Source organism: Aotus nancymaae, unplaced genomic scaffold, assembly GCF_030222135.1.
Source record: "Aotus nancymaae isolate 86718 unplaced genomic scaffold, 86718_ANA_hifiasm-v0.15.2.pri h1tg000007l, whole genome shotgun sequence".
NCBI lineage: Eukaryota > Metazoa > Chordata > Mammalia > Primates > Aotidae > Aotus > Aotus nancymaae.
The window spans coordinates 961,032-988,932 of NW_026988418.1; the positions used below are offsets into that span (position 1 = coordinate 961,032).

Consider the following 27,901-nt stretch of genomic DNA (forward strand, 5'->3'; position numbering starts at 1 on the left):
TTGGTCCATAACCCTGGGCTTCGGAACAAGGCCTGGTTTTATTTTCTGGCAGAATCTTTTTTAATATAAAACAGATAAAACATATCCCAACCCTGAAATCTGCCAGCATGCCTTGTTTCTACAAGACACATGCTAGACCATGTGACTACATAGCAAAGGGTCTTTAAGAGGATTTGGTTGGGAGAAATAGAAAAAGCAGATCTTAGGGAAGCCTGGACTAGCCCAAAAGCTGAGCTACATCCCTGAACACTAGAGCAGTCCTTGTCTTTTCAGATCCTCATATGTCTTCTTATTCACAACATTCCCACTCGAGTCTTCATATTCTTCCTGAAAAGGAAGGGGGGTACATTTTGTTAGATACATCTCCTAAAAGAAATGTTTGGAACCAATCTCTAGGTACCTGAGCTCATCCTGACCTGCTTCCATGGCATACTCTGGTACACTAAGATTGGAATTCATCTAAGACAGCCTTTCTCAACTGGGGTTCCACAAGAGAATTAAGTCCCACTGCCCAAAAGCAGCCACTGTGTGCAATCAATGAACTTCTCTCCTAGACATCTAGAATGGTGTTAGTCATGACCCATCTTTAGGGTATCTGAGAATAGTTCCTTTAGCTTTCTTTTTGTGTTTAAGATGAGGAACCCTGGTTAAGAAAGGCTGACCTACAATAGCAGTTTGCAAATGGTTCCCAAGAATCCCAGGTTTCTGCCCAGAGACCACTGTAGGGGATGAAAGAAAGACCAAGAAGTCTGAACTTCTCTATGTTCAGAGCAATTTTGCTTGATTCTATTCTATCCTATCCTATTCTATTCTACTTATTTTTGAGACAAAGTCTTGCTCTGCTCTGTCAGCCAGGCTGGAGTACAGTGGGACGATCTCGGCATTTATTCTTTATTTTTGAGACGAAGTCTTGCTCTGCTCTGTCACCCAGACTGAAGTGCAGTGGCATGATCTCGGCTCACTGCAACCTCCACCTCCCGGGTTGTAGAGACATGGTTTCACCATGTTGCTCAGGCTGTTCTCCAACTTTTGGGCTCAAGCGATCTGCCTACATAGGCCTCCCAAAGTGGTGGGATTACAGCCATGAGCTGCTGCACCTGGACCATTTCAAAATTTGAATGGGAGAATAACGTTCCTCCTGCCTCAGTCTCCCAATTAGCTGGGACTACAAGCATGCATTGCCACATGTGGCTAATTGTTTCCTTTTTTTGAGACAGAGTCTTCTTGCTCTGTCACCCAGGCTGCAGTGCAGCAGCACAACCTTGGCTCATGCAACCTTCACCTCCCAGGTTTAAGCGATTTTCATGCCTAGGCCTCCCAAGTAGCTGGAACTACAGGCATGTGTCACCACATCCGCTTATTTTTGTATTTTTAGTAGAGACGGGGTTTTCTCCATGTTGGCCAAGCTGGTCTTGAACTCCTGGCCTCAAATGATCTGCCCGCCTCAGCCTCCCGAAATGCTGGGATTACAAGTGGAAGCCACGGCACTTGGCCTAATCTTTTAACTTTTTTTTTGTAGATACAAAGTTGCACTATGTTGCCCAGGCTAGTTTTAAACTCCTGATCCTCCTGCTCTGGCCTCCCGAAGTGCTGGATTACTACTGTGAACAACCATACCAGCCTACAACCTGTCTTCAGACATGGATTTAAAGTCTGACAGTACTGGCCTGGTGTGGTAGCTCATGCCTACAATACGTGGGAGGCTGAGGTGGGTGGATCACTTGAGCTCAGGAGTTTGAGACCAGCCTAGGCAACATAGCGAAACCCAGGTCTCTGCAAAAAATATAAAAACTAGCCAGGTGTGGTGGCATACACCTGTAGTCCCAGCTACTTGGGAGGCTGAGGTGGGAGGATGGCTTGAGCCCAGGAAGCAGAGGTTATAGTGAGCTGAGGTCATGCCACTGCACTCCAGACTAGGTGACAGAGCCAGATCCTATCTCAAATAAATAAATAAAAATAAAGTCTGACAGTGCTTCCTTTGGTAGCACATATACTAAAATTAGAATGATACAGAGATGAGTAGCATGGCCCTTGTGCAAGGATGACATGGAAATCTATGAAGCATTCCATATTTTAAAATAATAATAAAGTATTTTTTTTTAACAAATAAATTAGGCCTACATGTCAAGAGTCAATTTAAGGCTGGGTGTGGTGGCTCACGCCTGTAATTCCAGCACTCTGGAAGGCTGAGGTGGGTGGATCACCTGAGGTGAGGAGTTCAAGACCAGTCTGACCAACATGTCAAAACCCTGTCTCTACTAAAAATACAAAAATTAGCTGAGTGTGGTGGCAGGCACCTGTAATCCCAGCTACTCGGGAGGCAGAGGTAGGAGAACTGCTGGAACCTGGGAGGTGGAAGTTGTAGTGAGCCAACATTGCGCCACTACACTCCAGCCTAGGTGACTGAGAGACTCCATGTCAAAAAAAAAAAAAAAAAGGAAAAATCAATTTATAGATATTGTCACATTATACTCACTGCTGCAGCACACCATTCTATTCTAGTATTTACAGAGAATTTGCCTGGATCATCTTGCACCTCCCTTCTACATGGTGAGGGAGCTCTCTTATCAATTGACACTATCCTCAACACCATCTATATTAGTACCCACCTCAGTGTCAGGCTGCCATCGTTCTGAAGCCTTCTGCAATTTCAGTTTGGCCCACACTGCAGGATGAGAAATGAACAGCAATCAGGATGGACTGAACATCTGTCAGGTATCCACTGTTATAATCTTCCCTCTCTGCCATTAGGATGCTCCCTGGAAGACTCTGCCTTTGAGATTCTTGCCTACCCCAAACCAGAACTTGGGTTTTGGACCACCTATAGACAAAACCCCTTCCACTGCAAAATTTGTCATGATCTTGCTTTGCTGTAAAAGCTGGATCAAATACAACCAAAGACCTCGAAGAACAGAGAACTGATACTCTTGAAGGGGGTTAATGTGGAACAACCTATGAGAATGGGAGAAAGTGGCCTTACTTTCTTAATATTTCATATTACTTGTATTCATATTTCATAATATAAAAATTCTAACAGTTCAATAGCAATCTCTATGAAGGAGAAAAGGTAAAGACATCTGAAAAAACTATCATAGATTCAGAGGGAGTGATCAGACATGTATACATAAGAAAAAAACAAATACAAAATCAGGTAAAGAACAACTTGAATCTTAAATTATGGTGTCAGGAAGGTGAACTCTTAGAACAAATGGCTACATGGAATACATGAGACAGGTCCACTGCCAGAGAGGGAAGATAATAAAATATCAATAGATGATGAGAAAACAGAACTTGATTCCTGTGCCTTCACCTTTTCCATCAAGTAGAATAATTTAAACTTGATCAGACTAGAAGAGAGATAGTTGATGCCTAAGATGGGTGAATAAACAGTAAACGAAACAATATATGATAAAATGCTTAGCTCTGCACCTGGCACATGGGTGCTCAACTAATCATCTTTTCCTTCCTTGCTAATTGCTTTAAATTAATGACGTCTTCAAGCCCAGATAATATGCACATCAGGAAGGAATAGAGACGTTATCATGTGCTTACTATGTGACAGGGCAGGACCCTGTCATCTTCTTTGTCAAAGCCCTTCAAGAATCTAACCAAGAATTCAGCCTGGTGACAGAGTAAGACTCTGTCTCAAAAAAAAAAAAAAAAGGAAAAAAAATTCATAAAGTGCAACCTGTCACCTAAATGGGGATTTCTAGTAGCAATTTCAGAGGGCTCTTTCTTAGCTTTTGGAGAATTAAAAAAAAAAAAATCAGGCCAGGCGAGGTGGCTCACACCAGTAATCCCAGCACTTTGGAAGGCCGAGGTGGGAAGATCACGAGGTCAAGAGATGGAGACCATCCTGGCCAACATAGTGAAACCCCAACTCTACTAAAAAATACAAAAATTAGCTGAGTGTGGTAGCACATGCCTGTAGTCCCACCTACTTGGGAGGCTGAGACAGGAGAATCATTTGAACCCGGGAGGCAGAGACTGCAGTGAGCAGAGATAACGCCACTGCACTCTAGCCTAACAACAGAGCCAGATGTCGTCGCAAAAAAAAAAAAAAATCATAAATCTAAACCAATGGAATAATTAACATAGTAAATTTATAACTAAAATCCTCCATTTAAGTATAAAAAAAAAATCACTTTGGCCGGGCGTGGTGGCTCACCCCTGTAATCCTAGCACTATGGGAAGTCGAGGCAGGTGGAATGCCTGAGCTCAGAAGTTTGAGACCAGCCTGGGCAACACGGTAAAACCCCGTCTCTACTAAAATACAAAAAAATTAGCCAGGCAAAGTCACAGTCACTAGGGAGGCTGAGACAGGAGAATTGCTTGAACCCGGGAGGCGGAGACTGGAGTGTGCAGAGATCAGGCCACTGCACTCCAGCCTGGGTGACAGAGTGAGACCCAATCTCAGGAAAAAAAAAAAAAGAGAGAAGACAGGGGCTGCGTGTGGGTGCAGTAGAAATCAAGGTAGAAATAAAACTATAAATGCTATGTGGTGAACCTAAAAAGATCAAGGGAAGCCATGATGGGTAGAAATAATACAATTAAAGCAGTAGCAATAATAACATACATAGGGAGAAACTGATTAACCTAGAGAGCTGAATAAGGAGATAAATTCTGAAAGTAATACAACTGAAGAATCATGAACCTGCTAATAATATTCTAAAAATAAATAAACAAATAAAACAACTCTATATGGCTAAGAGAATACAATTTCTTTCAGAAAGTCTCTTAATGACCAACCCTTTAAAAATCTACTTGATGACAGTGATTTCAAAGAAGTCAGTATGGCGTTGTACAAAGAGAAAAGATTGTGTTAAGACACACATGAGTTTGATCCCTGGCCTTTCCCTCTTCCAAATTATATGACCTTGGAAAAAGTTACCTAACTTCTCATTTACCTGAGAAGTACAGCTGGCACTTGATAAATGAGACTAGTAATATTAAAATGAAAAGATAAAGGTGACTTTAGATCTTACTCCTCAGACTCTGCAGAAGAGCTCAGAAGCAAAAATGATGTTAGTCACTGACTGCATACTATGTTATGTCAGCCAAAGTTATAAAGGCTCTGCCTGTATCATCTCATTTAAACTTCAAGACAATTCTGTGAGGTAGGCATATTATTACCATCCGTATCTTAGATATGGAAACGGAGGCACTAGGGGAAGTAACTCGTGCAAGGTCCCACTTAGTAAGTGGCAGAGTCACTGACTTGAACCCCAACAGGTTGCTTCTCCAGAGTCTGCATTCTTAATCACATGAAACTGTATTAGAAATGAGGTTTTGAGCCAACTTTATCCTAGAAGCAGAATATATCAAACCATAAAGAACCTGACAGAATCTATTAACCAAGTCCTTGCATAAGGGTAAAGCTCATGACAAGAGATGATGGGAATTTAGAAGCATCTTGTTTTTATAAACAAGATGGTAAGAATAGTGATAGAGAGGTTAAACTCGAATGAATCATGATAATAATAAGAAACTATGTATGTACAGTACTTTACACCATCAAGATATAATCACTTTTTGTACATAATTCAAACAAATAATATATGCTGATAATAGACAATAATAGATAATAAGAATCAGTAGAAATAAACCACTTGCTAAAACATTAAAATGTTACACTAAAATGTTAGAAACATAGCTGTCTATCCTGAATCAAGGACTAGACATACATATATACGTACGTACATACATACATACATACATACATACATACATAAAACCTGTCTAAATGAAGTTTCAAGTCTACTATATAATCTCTACAGAGGAGAATTATAAACAAATCTAACAAAACCAGCAAAGGAGATAAATATAAATAGATCAATTAATACACTGAGTATAAATGGCTTAATTCACCTATTTAACAATGAATACTGATGACTGGGTTAAAAAATAGCCAACCTTATTCAGCCTTACATTTGGAAAAAAAGCAAAAAAAGTCGCTGCCAAAACTTCAAAGTTTATCACAAGGTAACAAACAATGCTAACAGATAAAGATAATTTCAAAAAGAAAATGGGAGTGATTAGTAAGATTACAATAGAGCTTGTATAGCTTAATGCAAAAAATACATATAAAACTGATGGAAACGCAAGAGATAAAATTTAATTATAACATGTCCCTATCAGAATTAAAAATGAACAGATAAAAATATGAAACAGACTGAGCATGGTGGCTCATGCCTATAATCCCAGCCCTTTGGGAGGCTGAGGCAGGTGGATCACAAGGTGAGGAGTTTGAGACCGGCCTGAGCAACATGACGAAATACCAACTCTATTAAAAATACAAAAATTAGGCTGGGTGCAGTAACTCACGTTTATAATCCCAGCACTTTGGGAGGCCGAGGTGGGTGGATCATGAGGTCAGAAGTTCAAGACCAGCCTGGCCAAGATAGTTAAACCCCGTCTCTGCTAAAAATACAAAAATTAGCTGGGCACGGTGGCAGGTGCCTGTAATCCCAACTACTCAGAGGCTGAGGCAGGAGAACTGCTTGAACCTGGGCAGCAGAGGTTGCAGTGAGCCAAGACTGCGCCACTGCACTCCAGCCTGGGCGATAGAGTGAGAATCCATTAAAAATAAAAAAATTCATGGCCGGGTGTGGTGGCTCATGCCTGTAATCCCAGCACTTTGGGAGGCCAAGGCGGGTGGATCACGAGGTCAAGAGATCGAGACCATCGTGGCCAACATGGTAAAACCCCGTCTCTACCAAAAATACAAAAAATAGCCGGGCACGGTGGCACATGCCTGTGGTCCCAGCTACTTGGGAGGCTGAGGTGGAAGAATCGCTTGAACCCAGGAGGCGAAGGTTGCAGTGAGCCGAGATTGCGCCACTGCACTCCAGCCTGGCAATAGAGCAAGACTCCGTCTCGAAAAAAAAAAAAATTCACTGGAACAGAAAAATAAAACAATTTAATAAATAAATAAAATTAAAAAAGAAATGAGCTGGGCATGGTGGCAGGCACCTGTAATCCCAGCTACTCAGGAGGCTGAGGCAGGAGAATCACTTGAACCCGGAAGGCGGAGGTTGCAGTGAGCTGAGATTGTGCCATTGCACTCCATCCTGGGTGGCAAGACGAGCAAGACTCCGTCTCAAATATAAAATAAAATAAAAATAAAAAAATAAGGTTGGGTGCAGAGGCTCATGCCTATAATCCCAGCATTTTGTGGGGCTAAGGTGGGAGGATCACTTCAGCCCAGGAGTTTGAGATCAGTCTGGGCAACATAAGGAAACCCCATCTAAACAACAACAACAAAAAAGTAGCTGGGCACAGTGGTGCACACTTGTAGTCCAAGCTACTTGGGAAGTTGAGGTGGGGGGATTGTTTGAATGCAAAAGGTCAAGGCTGCAGTGAGTCATGATCACATCACTGTACTCCAACCTGGGGAGACCCAGTCACAAAACAAAGAAAAAAAAAGAAAAGAAAAGGAAAATAAACTCAGAATTAAAGCACTTGGTTTCCCACTTTGTTATAAGAAGTCGATAAATTATACAAGTTATTAACTAAAGAATCTCAGTGGGGCCGGGCGCGTTGGCTCACGCCTGTAATCTCAGCACTTTGGGAGGCCGAGGCGGGTGGATCACGAGGTCAAGAGATCAAGACCATCCTGGTCAACATGGTGAAACCCCGTCTCTACTAAAAAATACAAAAAATTAGCTGGGCATGGTGGCGCATGCCTGTAATCCCAGCTACTCAGGAGGCTGAGGCAGGAGAATTGCCTGAACCCAGGAGGCAGAGGTTGCAGTGAGCCAAGATCGCGCCATTGCACTCCAACCTGGGTGACAAGAGCGAAACTCCGTCTCAAAAAAAAAAAGAATCTCAGCGGTTGGGCACAGTGTCTCATGCCTGTAATCCCAGCACTTTGGGAGGCCAAGGCAGGCGGATCACAAGGTCAGGAGTTCGAGACCAGCCTGACCAACATGGTGAAACCCTGTCTCTACTAAAAATACAAAAATTAGCTGGATGCAGTGGCAGGCGCCTGTAATGCCAGCTACTCAGGAGGCTGAGGCAGGAGAATCACTTGAACCCAGAGGCAGAGGTTGCAGTGAGCCGAGATCACACTACTCCACTCCACTCAACCCCACCCCACCCCACCATAGGTGACAGAGTGAGATTCTGACTCAAAAAAAAAAGAATCTTGGCGTAATCCCACTGAAAAAAGTAATCTCTGTCAATATAAACAGTCTCAAATGACAGAGAAATTGTAGCATGTTGCAGGCTGGGTGAGGCTCACGTCACAATCCCAGCACTTTGGGAGGCCAAGGCAGGCAGACTGCTCAAGTACAGGACTTTGAGACCAGCCTGGGCAACATGGTGAAACACCATCTCTACAAAAGAATACAAAAACTAGCCGGGCATGGTGGCACATGCCTGTAGTCCCATCGACTTGGGAATTTGAGGTGGGAGGATCACTTGAGCCTGGGAGGCAGAGACTGCAGTAAGCTGTGATTGCACCACTGCACTCCACCCTGAGCAACAGAATTGGAAGCCCAAGGTTCCAGCTGCCCAAGCAGCTGAACAGCCTGCTAAGAACGACTGAGAGTAAAGTTCCTGTAAATTAACGAAATAAAATACCTTACTTCTGTCTAACCAGACAAGTGAAATATGATATAGATCCACTGAAAAGAAAAAAAAAGCCAGGCCAGATGTGGTGGCTAAAGCCTGTAATTCCAGCACTTTGGGAAGCCGAGGCAGGCAGGTCACCTGAGGCCAGGAGTTTGAGACCAGCCAGGCCAACATGGTGAATCCCCATCTCTACTAAAAATACAAAAATTAGCTGGGTGTGGTGACAGGCACCTGTAATCCCAGCTACTCAAGAGACTGAGGCAGGAGAATCACTTGAGCTTGGGAGGCGGAGGTTGCAGTGAGTCGAGATCATGCCACTGCACTCCAGCCTGGGTGATAGATAGCGAGACTCTGTCTCAAAAAAAATACAAAAAATAAAAAATGCAATAATTATACAACTGTCCTAGATTTTACGTATCTACAACCTACTGCCTTTAATCCCAGATACACAGGTTATTAGGATGCTGACTTGAAGGAGAAGAGGCCATTTGTACTGACCTAGGAGATAGTAAATAAACCTTACTTACAGGAGACAGCATCTTCAATCTGTGTCACATTAGCAAAGTGAGCAGTGTTTGGGATGCCCAAACACCTCATGCCATGAGCATGACGCCATTCCTGGGAGAAGAGAGAAGCAAAAGGACCATGTGAAATGGGAATAGCTGAACACAGAGCACTAACTCCATTCTACTCATAAATCCTAACAAGGCCCTTTGCAAGACTCCACCTAAAGGCAGCATTCCTTGTGTTTCATGTTTGTAAACAGCTGGCTGTGACTGACAAAAGGCTGGTATTTCAAAGCAGCATTGCACTGTTTGCCTCACTGGGCTGGCTTGTAAACCTAGATTCTAGAGACAGTAGTCTTACACATACAATTTCTGGGTGAGGATCACAGGAAAACATCACAACTCTAACTACATCTCCCATGCTGCGGGAGAACCTACCAAAGCCCCAGCAACTCTGAACATCTGCATGAATACAGGTTACTAATGGCAGGTCAGCATCATCTTTGTTAGGCATAATGATGTGGTAAAACATAATGGCAGTTCTGGCTGAGGGATGGTAAATGGCATGGGTTTTATCCTGGATGTCAACTCCAATCACTGGAGGTGGTGCTGAGAAATATTCAGAACTCACTCATGGGCTCAGCAAAAAAGACCTAGGATCAATTAGTAATATGTATGACTCAGAGATGGGGAGAGGAGTTCATATAAATTCATCATCCTTGGTCTAGCATAATTCTTTTCCATCCTGTAATATTTCTTTCCAAAGTCTAAGAACTGAAAGTAGAGCCTAGTTAGAGGTGAGCCCACTTATAGCAGCACCACCCAAACAATACCCTGTCTCAAGAATAGCTTGATAAATAACAGCCCCTTTGTTTTCTCAAAGAGGCAAAGGCCCATTTAAGATCCAAAAGAGATCAGTCAGTTCCATTTTCAGTCCTGAGTATTAGCAATGGGGTAGAGAAATAACCAAGTCAAAATTGATCTAAAATGCTAGCAAAAAACAAAAAGAGAAGTCTAAGAGCAGGCAAGAGAAAACCAAATGAGGTTCAAAGAGCAGAGCGGTAGAATTCCTCCAGAAACTGTCTCAGGTATTTAAGACTAACACTGGTGCCAAAAGTCAAATGCCATGGGCTGGATTTTAAAACTATCCTTTTCTGATTCCCTTCAGCTCTGGACACCAGTGTTCCACATGGGCTGCTCCTACTCTCTTCTCTAAAAGTCTAATGTTTTCACTTCAATTCCCGGGAAAAATGGCTCTGAATTTCTTACAGCAAAGTGTCGCTGGAAGGCTTTGGGCCCTCGGTAGGTGTAGTTTCCACAAATCTCACAGTTGTAGTTGATATTTAGGCCATGCAGCTTATATAGCCAGTAAGGAATGGGCTAAAAAAGAAAAACAAAAACAAAAAACAAAACCAACATGAAGTGTTAGCCTACTAAACTCTGTATCTGCTTCCAAAATGGGGAATGGGGAGAAAGTGGTAGTGCTGAGACTTACTTTGCCATCCCAGCCAAGTGGCAGGTTTTTGGGGTTGTAAATGATCTCATTCTCTTCATCTTCACTCTCACTCTCACTAATCTGCTCTTCTTCCTCCTCTTCTCGCTCTTCTCCTGTCCTTGCTTGCTTGCGTTGTACATTTTCATGAGTGAGATGTCGCTGTTCCTAAGGCAGGTCCAAAAATGAAAAGTCAGAAAAAAGTAGTGCAGAAGAGGCCAGGCGTGGTGGCTCACACCTGTAATCCCAAGCACTTTGGGAGGTCGAGGCGGGCGGATCACCTAAGGTTGTGAGTTCAAAACCAGCTGACCAACATAAAGAAAACCTGTCTTTACTAAAAGCAAAAAATTAGCTGGGCATGGTGGTGCATGTCTATAATTCCGGTTACTCAGGAGGCTAAGGCAGAACTGCTTGAACCTGGGAGGTGCAGGTTGTGGTGAGCTGAGATCGCACCATTGCACTCCAGCCTTGGCAACAAGAGTGAAACTCTGTCTCAAAAAAAAAAAAAAGTGCAGAATAAGACGGGGAAATTTCCTGTTGCTGACCCCTTACTTCCAAGGATAAGGTTCTTTCTTCTAGAATAAAGGAAAATCTTGCCTTTATATCAGAACTCCTTATCAGCAGGCCCTACCTGATCACAAAGAAAAAAGTCTAAGGTTTTAGATCGCTTGCCTAATTACTCATCTGAGGCTATTACAGAACAACAGAAAACAATCTCGTCTATTCTGACTCTAAAATATTTCCTGGCTGGGTGTGGTGGCTCACACCTGTAATCCCATCACTTTGAGAGGCCAAGGTGGGAGAATCATTTGAAGCCAAGAGTTTGACATCAGCCTGGGCAACACAGTGGGACCGTCTCTACAAAATAATTAAAAATTAGCTAGGCATGGTGGTATGCACCTGTGGTCCCAGCTACTTAGGAGGCTGAGGCAGGAGGACTGCTTGAGCCCAGGAGTTTGAGGAAGCAGTGAGCTATGATCCTGCCATTGCATTCCAGCCTGGGTGACAGAGCAAGAACCTTTCTCTTTTTTTTTTTTTTTTTTTTTTTTTTTAAGACAGGGTTTCACCATGTTGGTCAGGCTGGTCTTGAACTCCCGACCTCAGGTGATCCGCCCGCCTTGGCCTCCAAAGTGCTTGGATTACAGGCGTGAGCCACCATGCCCAGCCCGCAAGAACCTTTCTCTAAAAAATACTAATAATAAAATTTAAAAAATATAAAATATCTCCTTAACCAGGACTTTCTTCTCCTTTCCTCACCAACATGACCACGTTCTAACTTGCCTTGAGTCTCTCCTCATTCCAGTCCAATTTCCATTTTGCTACCCGGTTTATCTGTTTAAAAATCCAAATCTGTGGCCGGGCGCAGTGGCTCACACCTGTAATCCCAGCACTTTGGGAGGCTGAGGCGGGTGGATCACCCGAGTTCAGGAGTTCAAGACCGGCCTGACCAATATGGTGAAAACCCGTCTCTACTAAAAATACAAAAATTGGCTGGGTGTGGTGGCTCACTCCTGTAATCCCAGCACTTTGGGAGGCTGAGGTGGGCAGATTATGAGGTCAAGAGATTGAGAACATCCTGGCCAACATGGTGAAACCCCATCTCTACTAAAAAATACAAAAATTATCTTCTCACACAACTAATGTGAAAGTTTAAAAAACAAAACAAAACAAAAAGAATAAACAAACAAAACAAAACAAAACACAAAAAAAATTAGCTGGGAGTAGTGGTGGGCGTGGGTGATCCCAGCTACTTGGGATCAAGTAGCTGGGCAGGAGAATTGCTTAAACCCAGGAGGCGGAAGTTACAGTGAGCCAATATTGCACCACTGCATCCCAGCCTGGGCGACAGAGACTCTGTCTCAAAAAAAAAAAAAAAAAAAAAAAAAATCCAAATCTGTGGCACACTATCCTACTTAGAGAACTTCTGTTGGCTTCCTACTGCTTATAAGGCAAAGTCCAAATTTCCAACGTAAGTCTCTCAAGTTTTCTCTCAACCATTCCCTCCCTCACAAGTCATATTCCAGGCACACTACATTTCTCATTTCATGAACACATAATTTTATCTAATACTGATGTATCTTTGTGTTTGCTGTTTCCTCTACCAGGAACTTTTTCTTCTCCCTCTTTTTACTTAGAAAACTCAACCTCACTGTATTAAGATATGTATCATATTATATTGTAATTATTTGTCTCCCTTAACCACAAAATGAGTTTCTCAAGGGCAAGAGGATGTGTCATATTCACTATTGTACCAAAAAAATTCACATAATGTCCAAAATCCGACATCAACAAATGGTGTAATATGGCACAAATTTTATCAGTTCATAGTGAGAGCAACTTTCTGTAAAGTATTTGGCTAGAACTGGTTGGAATTCTGAAGAAAATACTGCCATCTCCTGGCAGAGAAAACAAAATGCTCTTAAAGGAGGGAGAGGCCAGCCCTGATAGATCCCACCTCTAACCCCAACACTTTGGGAGGCCAAGGCGAGAGGATCACTTGAGTACAGGAATTCAAGACCAGCCTGGCCAACATGGCAAAACCCTGTCTCTACCAAAAATACAAAAATTGACTGAGTGTGGTGGCGCCTACCTGTAGTCCCAGCTACTGGGGAGGCTGAGGCACAAGAATCACTTGAACCTGGGAGGCAGAGGTTGCAGTGAGCCGAGATCATGCCACTGCACCCCAGCCTGGGTGACAGAGTGAGACACTATTTCAAAAAAAGGGCCAGGTGTGGTGGCTCACACCTGTAATCCCAGCACTATGGGAGGCCAAGGTGGGCAGATCACTTGAGGCCAGGAATTCAAGACCAGCCTGTCCAACATGGTGAAATCCCATCTCTACTAAAAAAGACAAAAATTAGCCAGGTGTGGTGGCACATGCCTGTAGTCCCAGCTACTCGGGAGGCTGAGGCAGGAGAACGGCTTGAATCCAGGAGGTGGAGGTTGTAGTGAGCTGAGATTGCGCCACGGCACTCCAGCCTGGGTGACAGAGTGAGACTCTGTCTCCAAAAAAAAAAAAAAAAGAAGGGAGAGAGTTGACAAACCTCATGTCAAGGGCATGATTTTGTCAGTGGCCTCCTAGCCACCTTTACAAGACTGGCAACTCAGCCTAGCATAGCCCAAGTTCATAGCGAAGAATATGTCTCTCCAATATCCAATGTCTAGCTAGCCTTTTACTGAAAGCAGTCATAACAGAATCACAGCTGACTAGTTCTACAGCTATTATATAGATGGTCCCCAAACAAGGGCAGAATGAAAATGTCCACGGCAATTAACAAAAATATGTAAACAAACTATCTGACCCAGAGCCATCCACTCAAAGGACCATGTGAGCGTGTGTAAAGGGAAAGGCTCTGAGAGTTAAAAATTGGGCCAGGCGCAGTGGCTCATGCCTGTAATCCCAGCACTTTGGGAGGCCGAGGCGGGGAGATCATGAGGTCAGCCCGGACAATACAGTGAAACCCCGCCTCTACTAAAAACATGAAAAATTAGCTGGGCGTGGTGGTGCGTGCCTTTAGTTCCAGCTACTCAGGAGGCTGAGGCAGAAGAATCACTTGAACCCAGGAGGCGGAGGTTGCAGTGAGCCAAGATTGCCTGGGTGACAAAGCGAAACTCTGTGTCTTAAAAAAAAAAAAAAAGAAGAAGAAGAAAAAAAAAAACTACACAGTGTCTCTGGAGGAAAGACACTGAACATCTCTGGATGATCAGTGCTGCCTTTTCTTCCTGGAAAGAGATTTATTTTCCTCCTACTCCTCTCCCTACTTTCTCTCTGAGACAAGCATCTTGGTCAGGCTAAGCCCTTTTCTACCCCAACCCACACTTCAGCTCGTCCTGAAATATTCAAGGAGAACATTCACTGCCAGCTTTGTACTACTAATACTCTAGCCCTACTAAGTTTCTCACAATTTTATGAATATGTAAGTCAATGCCTTTTCGTAAGTCATAACTGAAAGGCTGCTGCAAGTAACATGTTACCTGCCCTTTCAGTGTCTGCTTTGTGGGCCAACCCTGAGTATTTTCTGAAGCCCAGGCAAAGAACCTGCACTATTCTGGACATTATATTAAGAAGGGACTCTCTTCTCCATGCCTGGCCTTATGGGAATTGGGCAACTTTGGGAGTATCATCTAACGACAGAATACGAACTTACTCAGGAGCCTGGTACCCTGACCTCTATTTTGTGCCATGCTAGTTTATCATCTATCCGTTCCTCTTTTGAACCTAGAGAAAAAAATATCTTCCATGAGTTCCTCTCCCTTTAACTCCCGTACTTTATACCATTTTTCGCTTTCAGCAGTCACTTACCCCGAGAATCTCTACGTATTCATAGATTTGGGCTTCTAGAAAAGCAATGTCTTTGTTCCTCTCAGTGTCTCTGAGAAAAAGAAACAAGCCGTTATCACTCAAGGATTCACTTATCCATTGCTTTGTTCTCTATATCTGGGAACACTTATTGCACAACTGCATTAAAAATTATAAGCACATGAGAAATTCCATCCTACGAAAGCAAATGCTCTGTTCATCTCATGACTCTGACAGAAATACTGAAGGTACTTCTTAGAATGCGAGGAGGCTTCCTCTATGACGTCTTCTAGAAGGTGAAAGACATATCAAGAGTACTTACATTTCCATCATTATAATCTACAAAAAAATGTGATATAAAAGAGCAAGCTCTGCAGTAGGTAGACCCGAGCCCAAATCCTGACTCTGCTACTTAGAACTATGAGAGTGGACACATACCATAACTTTTTTGAGTCCTTATCTGCAAAAACTCAGGATAACAACTACTTTTCAGTGTTGTAAGAATTAGAAAAAAACACGCATTAAGAAAATGGGCCAGGCGTGGTGGCTCATGCCTGTAATCCCAGCACTTTGGGAGGCTGAGGCAGGAGGATTGCTTGAGGTCAGGCATTCATGACCAGCCAGGCCAACATGGTGAAAACCCGTCTCTACTAAAAATACAAAAATTAGGCGGGTGCAATGGCTCATGCCTGTAATCCCAGCACTTTGGAAGGCCAAGGCAGGTAGATCGCCTGAGGCAGTTCAAAACCAGCCTGGCCAACATGGTGAAACCCTGTCTCTACTAAAAATACAAAAATTAGGTGGGCACAGTGGTTCACACCTGTAATCCCAGCACTTTGGGAGGCCAAGGCAGGTGGATTGCCTGAGCTCAGAAGTTCAAAACCAGCCTGGCCAACATGGTGAAACTCTGTCTCTACTAAAAATACAAAAACTTAGCCAGGCACGGTGGCAGGTGCCTGTAATCCCAGCTACTCAGGAGGCTGAGGCAGGAGAATCGTCTGAACCTGGGAGGCAGAGGTTGCAATAAGCCAAAATCATGCTACTACACTCCAGCCTGGGCAACAGAGTGAGACTTCGTCTCAAAAAAAAAAAAAAATTCCCTCAGCTGGGTGCAGTGGCTCACACCTATAATCCCAGCACTTTGGGAGGCCAAGGCGGGTGAATCACTTAAGCTCAGGAGATGCAGACCAGCATGGCCAACATGATGAAACCCATCTCTACCAAAAATCAAAAAATCAGCCAGGTGTGGTGGTGCACACCTGTAGTCTCAGCTACTCAGGTTGAGCAAGTGAATCCCTTGAACCCGGGAGGTGAAGGCTACAGACTGCACCGCTGAACTCCAGCTTGGGTGACAGGGCGAAACTCCGTGTCAAAAAAAAAGAAAAGACCCTGTATATAAGTATGTAGTTCAAGAATTAGATTCAACTTTCATTACCAAAAATAAGCTCAGAAAAATATTTTTTGGCTAGGCGCAGTGGCTCACGCCTGTAATCCCAGCACTTTGGGAGGCCGAGGCAGGCGGATTACGAGGTCAGGAGTTCGAGATCAGCCTGGCCAATATGGTGAAACCCTGTCTCTGCTAAAAATACAAAAGAGCAGACTGAATCTGTCAACCAATAATGGGGAAAAAGCAGACACTGCTTTAAAATCTCCACTGTGGTTAAAAATTCTGCATGGGAACAACATTCAAAAGCCACAAAGAGAGGTGCTACCCCAGGCACTCACCGCTTGGTGCCCTTTGACTTGGGATTTTTGGCAAACAAAGAGGTATCAAGTGACTCCAGGGACTTTCCTTTGGTGCTGAATAGTCTCTGGGCTCGCTCTTCTAGGGTCCTAAGGAGACAGAACGGGCAAAGGATTTCAGGGTTACTTTACCACACAGGCTTGCTTATTTTTGCAGTGTAGAGCAACAGAAAAAAATATGTAATCAGAGCTACTTAGAGGACTGTGCAAACACATAGTAAATCAAACAGTTTTGATAGAAAAACCATTCCTTACCCGCCACATTTCAAGCCTAAAGCTAAGAGAGCAGATTTCAATCTGTCCAAACCCAGAGAGGCCAACTCCTGTACAAAGAGAAAAATTACAATATTACATTAAGATTTTTGGGAAACAACAAATGCAGGCCAGTGGGTGGGTGTTCCTGAGGCTGTGGCAGGACCACACATTTCATAGCTGATGTGGCAGTAAGTCTAAACTCTCCAGAGGACTGAGCCTATAGTCATCTTCAGACTTAAACATACTGGTAGTAACTATTACTGTTACTACAGCTTAATGTAGTTAGAATGATTATTTCAGTTTCCCAAGTAGTTAATTATTTTTTTCTTTTTACCTTGCTACCTTCTTTGTAGATGCTTGATCCCAGGAAATAGTGCCTTATCACAACACAACCACGGTATTAAAGACAGGAGAGCAAGTGGTCCCTCTGCAAGACAGACAGGGAGGACAATACTACCGCTGAAGGAAACATACCTCCCAGGAGGAGAATGCAGAGAGGTCAAGATGGGCTCCAGCATGGGTCAGAGCACTGCTTGTCTCTTTCTGGAAAGAAGAACAATATGTTATTTATTAAGATCCAGGTTTAGGCCGGACGTGGTGGCTCACAACTGTAATCTCAACACTTTGGGAGGCCAAGGTGGGTGGATTGCTTGAGCTCAGAAGTTAAGAGATCAGCCACAGCAACATGGTGAAACCCCATCTCTACAAAAAAATACATGAATTAGCTGGGTATGGTGGCATGTGCCAGCTACTCAGGAGTCTAAAGTGGGAGGATCTCTTGAGCCCAGGCGGTTGAGGCTGTGACAATGAGGTATGATTGTGCCACTGCACTCTAGCCTAGGAGCCAGATGGAGAATTTGCTTCCAAAAAACAAACAAACAAAAAAACAGGTTTAGGATGAAGGTGAGGTTGGTCCACATTCTCTGCCTGGAGAGTTCAGGAAAAACTCATGTTTATCCCCACAAGCAAGAATATAGATTCCTAACATATGATTGAATAAGCTTTTGGTCAGCAGAAACCACATAGTAGTAATGATGTGATTGGTGAAAATCTGGGCACAGTCCAAGGCAAGTGGGCCGTGATAATCTTGCTCCAAAGTATACACAAAAAAACCTAGCATACTTGGCAGTGAATACCTCACGGTCACAAGTGATACCAAGGAATTGATACCTAATGCCCTAAAGCGGAAGCTCAAGATAAAGGAAAATAACCAGTTCAATTCCCTGGTATGTCCACCATTCACACCCCACTGAAGCTCACCGGCCATCCAGGAAAGGTCCCATTCTCCCATTTCTTCTCAAACTCAGCCTGAATCTTCCCAAAAAGTTCATTCTGATCTTGGAGAGGCTTCACTCTATCTGTGTAATCCTGAAGGTACTCAAGCAGCATCTCTAGGTATCTACAGAGTAACACACAACAAAGAGAAAGCAAAAAGGATTTATATTTTTGGTATCTTGTTATATTCCCTGTAGAATAAATAGTACTTATAATTCTAGTAATAGTATTTTTTAATAATCATTTTTAAATGAACTTATAACGGACTTTTTCCCCCAACATGTCATTTTGATTCTGACCTTTCCTACCTCCTTTTATACTCATGAAATAATGCTAAATACTAATCTTAACTATCTCGCACAGAAAATATTTCAGTAAAAAGAAAAAAGAGAAAGAGAGAAAAGGTATAAAATCACTTATTGGGGAGCAATTAACAAAAACATACATTTTCCACTTATACATCACACCCAAGCATCTCACTCCAGTCACAATCTGAGAAAGTCTAATTTTTTCCCATTAAACTCCAAAAACACAGAAGTCCCAGAGTGGGAGGGTTCCTTCTACAGTGAGACAAAATTAAGAACAGTATGGGCATAAGATAGAAGATGTGCCCACAGATACACCCTTGCTCACAACCAGAGTATCGCGAAGGTTTTAAAACCACATCATTCATAATCCTTATCCTCCAATAAACCTTCATGTATGAAAGAAGTACGCCTTCATGTATGCCTTCCAGGCAAGAAATTCGTAACTTGACCCTCAAAACCTTCACATTGTCTTCTAATCAAATCCAGGAGAGGCCTAGAAGCTCTTAAAGCCTACCTCTTATATTCTGCATTCTTCCTTTCTTTAGGAATGTCAAATAATTGGTCAAAGATGGACAGGTATGTGATATAATCCAGCTTCTGAAAAGAGGAAAGAAATGATACGAAAGTTAGGTATTTATACTGGAACAAGTTAAAATATAATCTCCAATAAGTGTGATTAAAATTGAGTGTTTTCTGACAAAGTAACAAGGGCTGGCCATTTTGGTTTTTTTGCTTTTCCATAATTCAAGCCTACTACAATTGGAGTGTTAATTTCACTGGACCGGAAAATATCAGACATAATTAACTTTACAAAATAAAGTAGGAATATATCAGACATAATTAACTTTAAAAAACAAATATATCAGGAAAATATCAGACATAATTAACTTTACAAAATAAAGATCAAGTTAACAAACAGTAAACTAAAAGAAACATTTGTCGATCATTACCTCATGCTGGGCTCTTGGTTAAAGACTGTGACATCCTAAAGTAAGGTCCTGAATGTTGCCATTTACTCACACATGTAACCACTTATTGAGCATAAGTACAGGGTACAGAAGACTACAAAACAGACAAGGGACCTGACCTGCCCCCATAGAACTTCAAGTTTGGTCACTATACTTCTGGGACATTTCCTCACAACTCCATGAGGAATCTCATCATGTATTTCCTGGTGACTCTTCTGAGATTGTCATATTAAACCTCATCTCTTGTGATAAGCTATGTTTAAACATCTTTAAGAGAAGACATTAAATAGCTTTTTGCTGACGGAAAGATCATGTTGTTTTATCTTCCATGTACCTAGTATTGTATGTGTCCAAAACAGGAACATGATATTTATTTTTAAAAATAAGAATTTTAAGAAATCTTACAAGGCTGAGTGTGGTGGCTCACGCCTCGAATCCCAACACTTCGGGAGGCCAAGGCAGGCAGATTGCTTAAGTTCAGGAGTTTGAGACCAGCACTGGCAACATGGCAAAACCCTGTCTCTACATAAAATACAAAAAATTAGCTCGGCATGGTGGCATGCGCCTGAAGTCTCAAGTACTTGGTGGGGTAAGGCAGGATCCACAGCTTGAGTCCAGGAGGTCTAGGTTGCAGTAAGCCAAGATTGTGCCACTGTACTCCATCCTGGATGACAAAGTGAGACCCTGTCTCAAAAAAACAAACAAACAGGCCGGGCGCAGTGGCTCACGCCTGTAATCCCAGCACTTTGGGAGGCCAAGGCGGGTGGATCACGAGGTCAAGAGATCGAGACCATCCTGGCCAACATGGTGAAACCCCGTCTCTACTAAAAAAAATACAAAAATTAGCTGGGCATGGTGGTGTGCGCCTGTAGTCCCAGCTACTCGGGAGGCTGAGGCAGAAGAATTGCTTGAACCCAGGAGGCGGAGATTGCAGTGAGCCGAGATTGTGCCACTGCACTCCAGCCTGGCGCCTGGCGACAGAGTGAGACTCTATCTCAAAAAAAAAAAAGAAAAACAAACAAACCAACCCTATCTCAAAAAAAAAAAAAAATGCTTGTTATATTGATAATGGGCTGGGCACAATGGCTCATGCCTGTAAGTCCAACACTGTGGGAGGCCGAAAAAGGAGAATCACTTGAGGTCAGGAGTTTGAGACCAGCCTGGGCAACACTGCAAGACCCCATCTTTACAAAAAAAAAAAAAAAAACTAGCCAAGTGTGGTGGTGGCGTGCACCTGTAGTTTCAATTACTCAGAAGGCTGAGCCCAGAAGTGGAGGTTGCAGTGAGCAAAGACCACACCACTGCACTCCAGACTGGACAACATGGTAAGACCCCATCTCAAAATAAAAAAATAAAATTTATTAATAAATATGTTTTCACTGTAGAAAACTTTCATTTTGAATAGTATTTCATTATCACCTCTTTAATATTAATTACATAACAGTTTGAAAACGCAAGACACTCTACAATGGCTTCATGTCTAGCAGTCCCAGCCTAGCGTCCTGACTTACCTCTAGAATCAGAATCTCTCTCCCCTCTCCCAGGCCTTACCTCAGATGCCTTCAGGTTAATGTACTTGAGGTAACAATCATGGAGATCAAGGTAACGACCATATCCCTCTTCATCTGTGAACTCCACTAAGTCTGAGGGAACCAAATACATGAATGATTCAGATTCTACAGACCACTCTCTTGAACTTACCTTTTCAAACAGACTGCTTGTTCCTAGTTTCTTGAGTCACCATGTCACCCAAATATCCTCCCTGTGCTCACAATATAACCTCCAATAAGTGAGATCAAAAGTGAGTGTTCTCTTACAAGGTAACAAGGGCTGACTCATTTTAGTATTACGAACTAAAGTGAATAACGCTTGTCTTTCCAAGCCAGTAAATTTTAGGTAGGCGAGAACAAAATGAATATTTTGCCCAAGACCAATTTAGAACGTCACTCTAGCCCAGAAACCAGCAAAGACAAAACCAACAAGAAAACCTGGTTATAAATATCTCTGAGGCCATGGCTGCATGACCTGTACTTTTGCTGGTATTGAATGAAATATTCACCCCTACTCACTTTGTGCCTCTTCACTTGGATTCTCTCGAGCCTTCAGGAGCTCCTCAAATTCCACTGACATTGGCACACAGATCTGAGGGGAAAAGTGAAAGCTCACGTGGATTTTTCTTTCTTTTTCTTTCTTTCTTTTTTTTGAGATGGATTCTCGCTCTGTTGCCCAGGCTAGAGTGCAGTGGCACAATCTTGGCTCACTGCAGCCTCCACCTCCTGGGTTCAAGTGATTCTCCTGCCTCAGCCACCCAAGTAGCTGAGATTACAGGCACTACCACCACACCTGACTAATTCTTATATTTTTAGTAGTGACAGGTTTTTGCCACGTTGCCCAGGCCGGTCTCAAACTCCTAAGCTCAAGTGATCTGCCCGTCTCAGCCTCCCAAAGTGCTGAGATTACAGGCATGAGCCACCATGCCCAGCCTCAGGTGGAATTTTCAATGTAAAAGTTACAAGATCACAGAAATGGAGTACACAGAAAGTTGGACTTCTGATGCTATATTTGGCCTTGATTTTTCACTAGAGTCTACTACTGTTCTTCAATTACCTTGTTCTCCCCTCACTTTTTTTATATTGCTTGAGTAAAACTCACTAAAGTAACATATGCTCACAAAACCTCAAACAATACAAAAAGATAAAACGAAAGTCCACCTTTATTAATTATCCTGAGAACAGGTAACCACTGTTAACAGTTTTTTCTATGCCAGTGATTGCCAAACTTTGATGCACATTAGGATCACCTGGGGGAGTTTAAAAAAAAAATCCTGATGCACCCGATACCAATTAAATCAGAGGATGGTAATTATCAGTACTTTTTAAAGATCCCCAGGTGACTCAAATATGCACAAAGTTTGGAAATCACTGCTCTATGTATTTAAATATATGTATTTGTACAAGCACATTCATGCCTGCACAGATTTTTATTTTTTACATAAAGATCTGTTTCTGGCACTTAGTATACCTTGGACATCCTTTTAATCAGTTATTTAACCATTTATTCCTCATCACCTTTTGACCATGGCTGGAATAAGGTTAACACAACAGAATGGTATTCATCTATTCTCTCGGTTAGCAGAAGACCTCATATTCTATCCTTCAACAGGGCTATGTGCGTGAGGGTGCCTTCATTTACCTCCACACTACAATAAATAGCCTCTTTTTTTTTTTTTTTTTTTGCTATATTTAATATCTTCCTTTTTCCCTGTGCCCCTTCAAATATGTCTTTTTTTTTTTTTGAGACGAAGTCTCGCTCCATCTCCAGGCTGGAGTACAGTGGCATGATTACTGCAATCTCCACCTCCCGAGTTCAAGAGATTCTCCTGCCTCAGCCTCCCAAGTAGCTGGGACTACAGACGTGTCCCACCACGCCAAGCTAATTTTTTCTATTTTTAGTAGAGATGGGGTTTCACTATGTTAGCCAGGATGGTCTTGATCTCCTGACCTCGTGATCCGCCTGCTCGGCCTCCCAAAGTACTGAGATTACAGGCCTGAGCTGCTGCATCTGGCCATATGTATGCTTCATCTTCCCCAATACTCTCCTGTTTCTCCACTTCTTTTTCCTACTAGTCTTTTTTTTTTTTTTTTTTTGATGGAGTCTTGCTCTGTTGCCCAGGCTGGAGTGCTGTGGCCTGATCTTAGCTCACTGCAACCTCTACCTTCCTGGTTCAAGTGATTCTCATGCCTCAGCCTCCCAAGTAGCTGGGATTATAGGCATGTGCCACCATGTCTGGCTAATTTGTGTTTTTAGTAGAGATGGGGTTTCACCATGTTAGCTAAGCTGGTCTTGAACTCCTGACCTCAGGTGATCTGCTCACATCAGCCTCCCAAAGTGCTGGGATTACAGGCATGAGGCACTGCTCCCGGCCCCTACTAGCCTTTCCAATGCACGTTCCACACGCCATACTTCTACTTCCCCATTACCCATCTTTACCTTGTGACCAGATTTCCATTCCTAGTACTTTAATGAAACAGCAATCCTGGCAGTTATCAATCAGTAACAGTTGATACCATGACTGCCTTTCTGAACCTCTCTTTTGCTTAACTTCAGTAAGACAACAACACCTGGAGCGGTGATGAAAGTCTTCCCAGGCTCTTTTTCTATGACCTACCTTATTATAATTGAGCTCCAAGGCATATGGAGAGGCTCTGACAGACTCCCTTCACATTCTCTTGCCCCAGAACTCAAGGATTTATCGACCAGCAAGTCTATGTGATGATTCCCAATTCTAAATCATAAGCCTTTACTTCTTGTGTGGAGGTAACTGCTCATGGGACAGTTCTATTCCTAGATATACCTCTATTTAAAAATTTACATATATAAAAACTTATTTCCCATGGCAAATGGGTTACCTCCTTATTCCTTTTCTTTCTTTTTTTTATTTGAGACAGAGTTTCACTCTTGTCACCGAGGCTGGAGTACAAATGGCGTGATCTTGGCTCACTGCAACCTTCGCCTCCCGGGTTCAAGTGATTCTCCTGCCTCAGCCCCCCGGGGTAGCTGGGATTACAGGCACCTGCCACCATGCCCAGCTAAGTTTTGTATTTTTAGTAGAAATGGGGTTGCACCATGTTGGCCATGGCTTGGCTTAAACTCCTGACCTCAGGTGATCCACCTGCCTTAGCCTCCCAAAGTGCTGGGATTACAGCTGTGAGTCATCATGGCTAGCCTTTTATTTCTATCAAGAGAACAAACAACTTTCTAGTTATAGTCACAAAAACTCAGAATAATCTTTTTTTTTCATTTTTCATTCAAGAATTTTCTTCCTAAACCACAGAATAATCTTTTGACTCATCCTTCTCTACCCTCCCTGCAGCTATATCTTGCCCCATCAACCCCTTTGGTCAGCTGTGTAAAGTGCTTTGTGGGTTCTAGATAATTGAGACATAAATCCTGCTCTTTATATTACAGTATGGCAGGGCAGACATTTATTGTCATAAAATACAATAGGGGCCAGGTATAGGGGTGCATATCTGTAATCCCAACACTTTGGGAGGCCAAGTCAGGCAGATCATTTGAGGTCAGGCGTTTGAGACCAGCCTGGCCAACGTGGTGAAACCCTGCCTCTACTAAAAACACAAAGAAATTAGACAGGCGTGGTGGCAGGCGCCTGTAATCACAGCTACTCAGGAGGGTGAGGCAGAAGAATCACTTGAACCTGGGAGGTGGTGGTTGCAGTGAGCTGAGATCGAGCCACTGCACTCCGGCCTGGGTGACAAGAACAAGACTTCATCTCAAAAAAAAAAAAAAAAAAAAAAAAAAAGCTGGGTGTGGTGGCATCTGCCTGACTTGTAATCCCAGCTAGCTGGGGGACTGAGGCAGAAGAATCACTTAAACCCGAAAACAGAGTGGTACACCACTACACTCCAGCTTGGGTGATAGAGTGAGACTCTGTCTCAAAACAAAACAAAAAACCAATAGGATCATAAAGAAAGACTGATTTTCGGCAGAAGGCAGACTAGGAAAAATATTTCATGAAAGAGTTGGCCTCTGAGCTGAATCTTTAATGTGAAATGAACTTTGGAAATGAGTAAAATTATCTTTGTGTTAACTGGATCCTCTAGGTAGAAAACTTCAAGACAGAGTTAGGAGCACAATTTATTGGGGAGAGTAATTTCTGTGAAGGTAAAAAGGAAGAGAAAGCAGGATTAGGCCAGGATAGCCTAAACCACATGCAGATTGGACAAAATCTTGACCAACTCAACAGGGAGCTGTGGAGCAAAGACTAATAATCAGAGGAGTCTCACAGTGGACCAAATTGCTGGGCCCTAGTACCCAAACTGTGCTCAGTCACTGGTTGGGGGCCACCCACGAAATGTGGTCTTGGCTTAAAAGATGAGGGGGGATGCTGAAAACACTGTAGTTGTAGAATGTTAGCTAACTATGGTCCTTGCAGCTAAATGGCAAGTTCTTTCTTAAAGTTCATTTGAATAGCACATATCCAGTTTCCTTTACTCCTTTCCTTTAGTATGCTTTAAGGATAGGTCTGGAGAAAAGACTTTTCTGAGGACATACCTCATTTGGGTGCTTCCGGTGGAATTCCTTTATTTGCTTGAGTCTATTATAGAATTCAGCAAACTCATTGGGTCCTGAAATGGCATTGAGCTCCTCCTTTCGTAATCTGCAATTTCAGGAAAAATTCAAAGAAGATAAGAGCACAAAGTCAGTCCTCTAACTAGGGCTCCTCAGAAACACTAACTCTTGGATTAGCTGTGACTGTCACTTACCCATCCTTATCATCATACAAATCCCTCAGGTTCCCACTGACCTCCATATACCTCTGAAAGGCAAATACAAAACCATCAGAACAACCAATTTGCACAACTGTAGAGCTAAGCAAACAACAAGGGCTCTCCAGTCAAAGCCCAGGGCAACCTCAAGATACATGGATATGGTCTTAACAGTTCCTGGGCGTCCTAGTACCTTTTAACACACAGCCCTGAGTCCAGGTTAGCTTTTTAAACAGGCTGACTGGAAGATTACCTAAATGATATCATTTAAGGGGTGGCTCCTATCTTTACATACCACCAATGCCTAACTTTGCCTGTAACAGACTCATCCTCATTGCCTAAACACAGGTTCCCACCTAAAATCCTCGAAGATAAAGATGATATTCCCCATTTCAAAAAGCTTGACTGAGGAGTAGGCAGGCTAAATAAACGTTACATAGGCTTCCTTTGGAGTCAAAGTATATTAATTCAGGATGCTACAGGTATATAGTCATGCCTCCAAAACTTTTGGGACCAGGTTTCAGAATTTGGAATTTTTTAAGTTCAGAAAAGGTATCATATATTATGTAACATCCCTAGTGGAATCTGAAGCACACAGTTCTGCAGTAAACCTTATACCTTATTTACTAAGTGGGATAAATTAAAGACTATAAAAAGCCTATCACAGGTTCAGGCCAGGTTTTACTACCAAGTGAGATCAAGTCAGATTGTGACATCAAATAATCACCCAAGGGAAAAATAATCCTTAGTTTTCAGAGTATTTTGGGGCTGAGGGCTTGTAATCTGATTCTCTCCTGCAAATCAGAAGATCTAAGTAGGTCTTTTATTCCTTTTTAAACAGGTTTCAAACATACGCAAGAGTAAAGAAGGTAGCATAACCTCCATTTACTCATCACCCAGTTTTTAAAATTCATATAACATCTTTTTTTAAAGTAATAAATTGAGCTATTACAAGGCAAATGCAGTTTAGTAGTCCAAAAAACTTTAAAACAGTATCCTGAGAGAAAAACACTAATATACGGTATTTTTTTAAGAGAAGGATTGTAGCCATGGACTTGAGTCATAGATTCCTCACAACTATTGTTTGCACATCCAAGCGATACGGGATGCTGTAAGAATGTGCACTTGTAGGCCGGGCGCGGTGGCTCACGCCTGTAATCCCAGCACTTTGGGAGGCTGGGGCGGGTGAATCACGAGGTCAGGAGTTCGACACCAGCCTGGTCAACATGGTGAAACCCCATCCTACCAAAATACAAAAAATTAACCAGGTGTGGCGGCAGGCGCCTGTAATCCCCCTATTCGGGAGGCTGAGGCAGGAGAATCGCTTGAACCCGGGAAGCGGAGGTTGCAGTGAGCCCAGATCGCGCCACTGCACTCCAGTCTGGGCAACAAGACTCCGTCTCAAAAAAAAAAAAAAAAAAAAAAACCAAAGAAAAGAAAAGAGATTCCCGAGTAATGAAGAATGCGTAAGAGCTCCCCATTCAGAGAAGTGAGGAAGCACCCTCACGTTCGGCAGCCGGTGGACTTCTGTCCAGGCAGAGAGCCCGCGACTGGTCAATCCGGTTACCCTTGGCCAAGGCTCATGCTGAGACGCGCACTTCACTTCCCCTCTCTTTTCCCGCCTCGCCGACCCAAAGAGAGGCAGACAGCAGGGCACTCACATCTTGCATGGCCCGAGTGCGGTGATCAGAATTGATCTGGTCCCGGAGCTGAAAAAACAAACGGTGACACAAACGCCGTTAGTTTACGTTCCGGAGTAGAAAAGGCCGCCCGAGGGCGGAGCTTACCGGCACAGGTTTCAGCAGCTGAGGCGGAAAGGCCTCTGGGGCGCTGGACCCTGGGAGGAGGTTACCAAGACCGGAGCTCGGAGACGGAGCCCCGGAGGAGACAAAGGGCGGAGCCTGGGGAGACTGAGGCCCAAAGCAAGCTCTCAGAGGTCAAACACGGGATAGAGGCCCAGCCTCATACGCAGCCCCTGACCAGACCCCACTTACCGTGGACTTCTTAGTGAGCATCTCTTTGGCCATGACGTCCATGAGCCGTTCCTTCTCCTCATGATAGCGCCGTTGCTGCTCCAGTATCGTCTCCATCTTCCCTTCGCCGCGGCCTCTCAATACAGACCACCTACACGGCGGAAACAGCCCCTGCCGCCTTGAGCGCCTGAGTCCCCACGTTGCGCATCCGGCTGCGCCA

At 43.2% G+C, this 27,901-nt stretch overlaps 1 protein-coding gene and 1 non-coding gene across 3 annotated transcripts; one reads left to right on the plus strand and one right to left on the minus strand.

Annotated features, from left to right (window-relative positions):
* SF3A3 (splicing factor 3a subunit 3) lies at positions 1–27,901 on the minus strand. Of its 2 annotated transcripts, XM_064372160.1 has the most exons (17): positions 27,703–27,901; positions 27,370–27,417; positions 25,706–25,758; positions 25,494–25,599; positions 21,491–21,563; positions 20,973–21,064; positions 18,968–19,050; positions 18,131–18,269; positions 17,345–17,413; positions 16,871–16,938; positions 16,598–16,705; positions 14,876–14,945; positions 10,576–10,740; positions 10,350–10,460; positions 9,102–9,192; positions 2,610–2,665; positions 1–327 (listed from the first exon to the last, which is right to left on the minus strand). In XM_064372160.1, exons 1-17 carry the CDS (start codon positions 27,796–27,798, stop codon positions 250–252), a joined length of 1,506 nt encoding a protein of 501 aa, XP_064228230.1. In that variant the 5' UTR covers positions 27,799–27,901; the 3' UTR covers positions 1–249. The 2 variants fall into 2 exon arrangements, with proteins under 2 accessions (XP_064228230.1, XP_064228231.1); XM_064372161.1 differs by lacking the exon at positions 1–327 and having other exon boundaries at positions 2,609–6,420.
* On the plus strand, positions 1,970–2,076 carry LOC135273464 (U6 spliceosomal RNA). Its single transcript, XR_010341265.1, has one exon. It is a non-coding gene; the product is annotated as a U6 spliceosomal RNA (small nuclear RNA).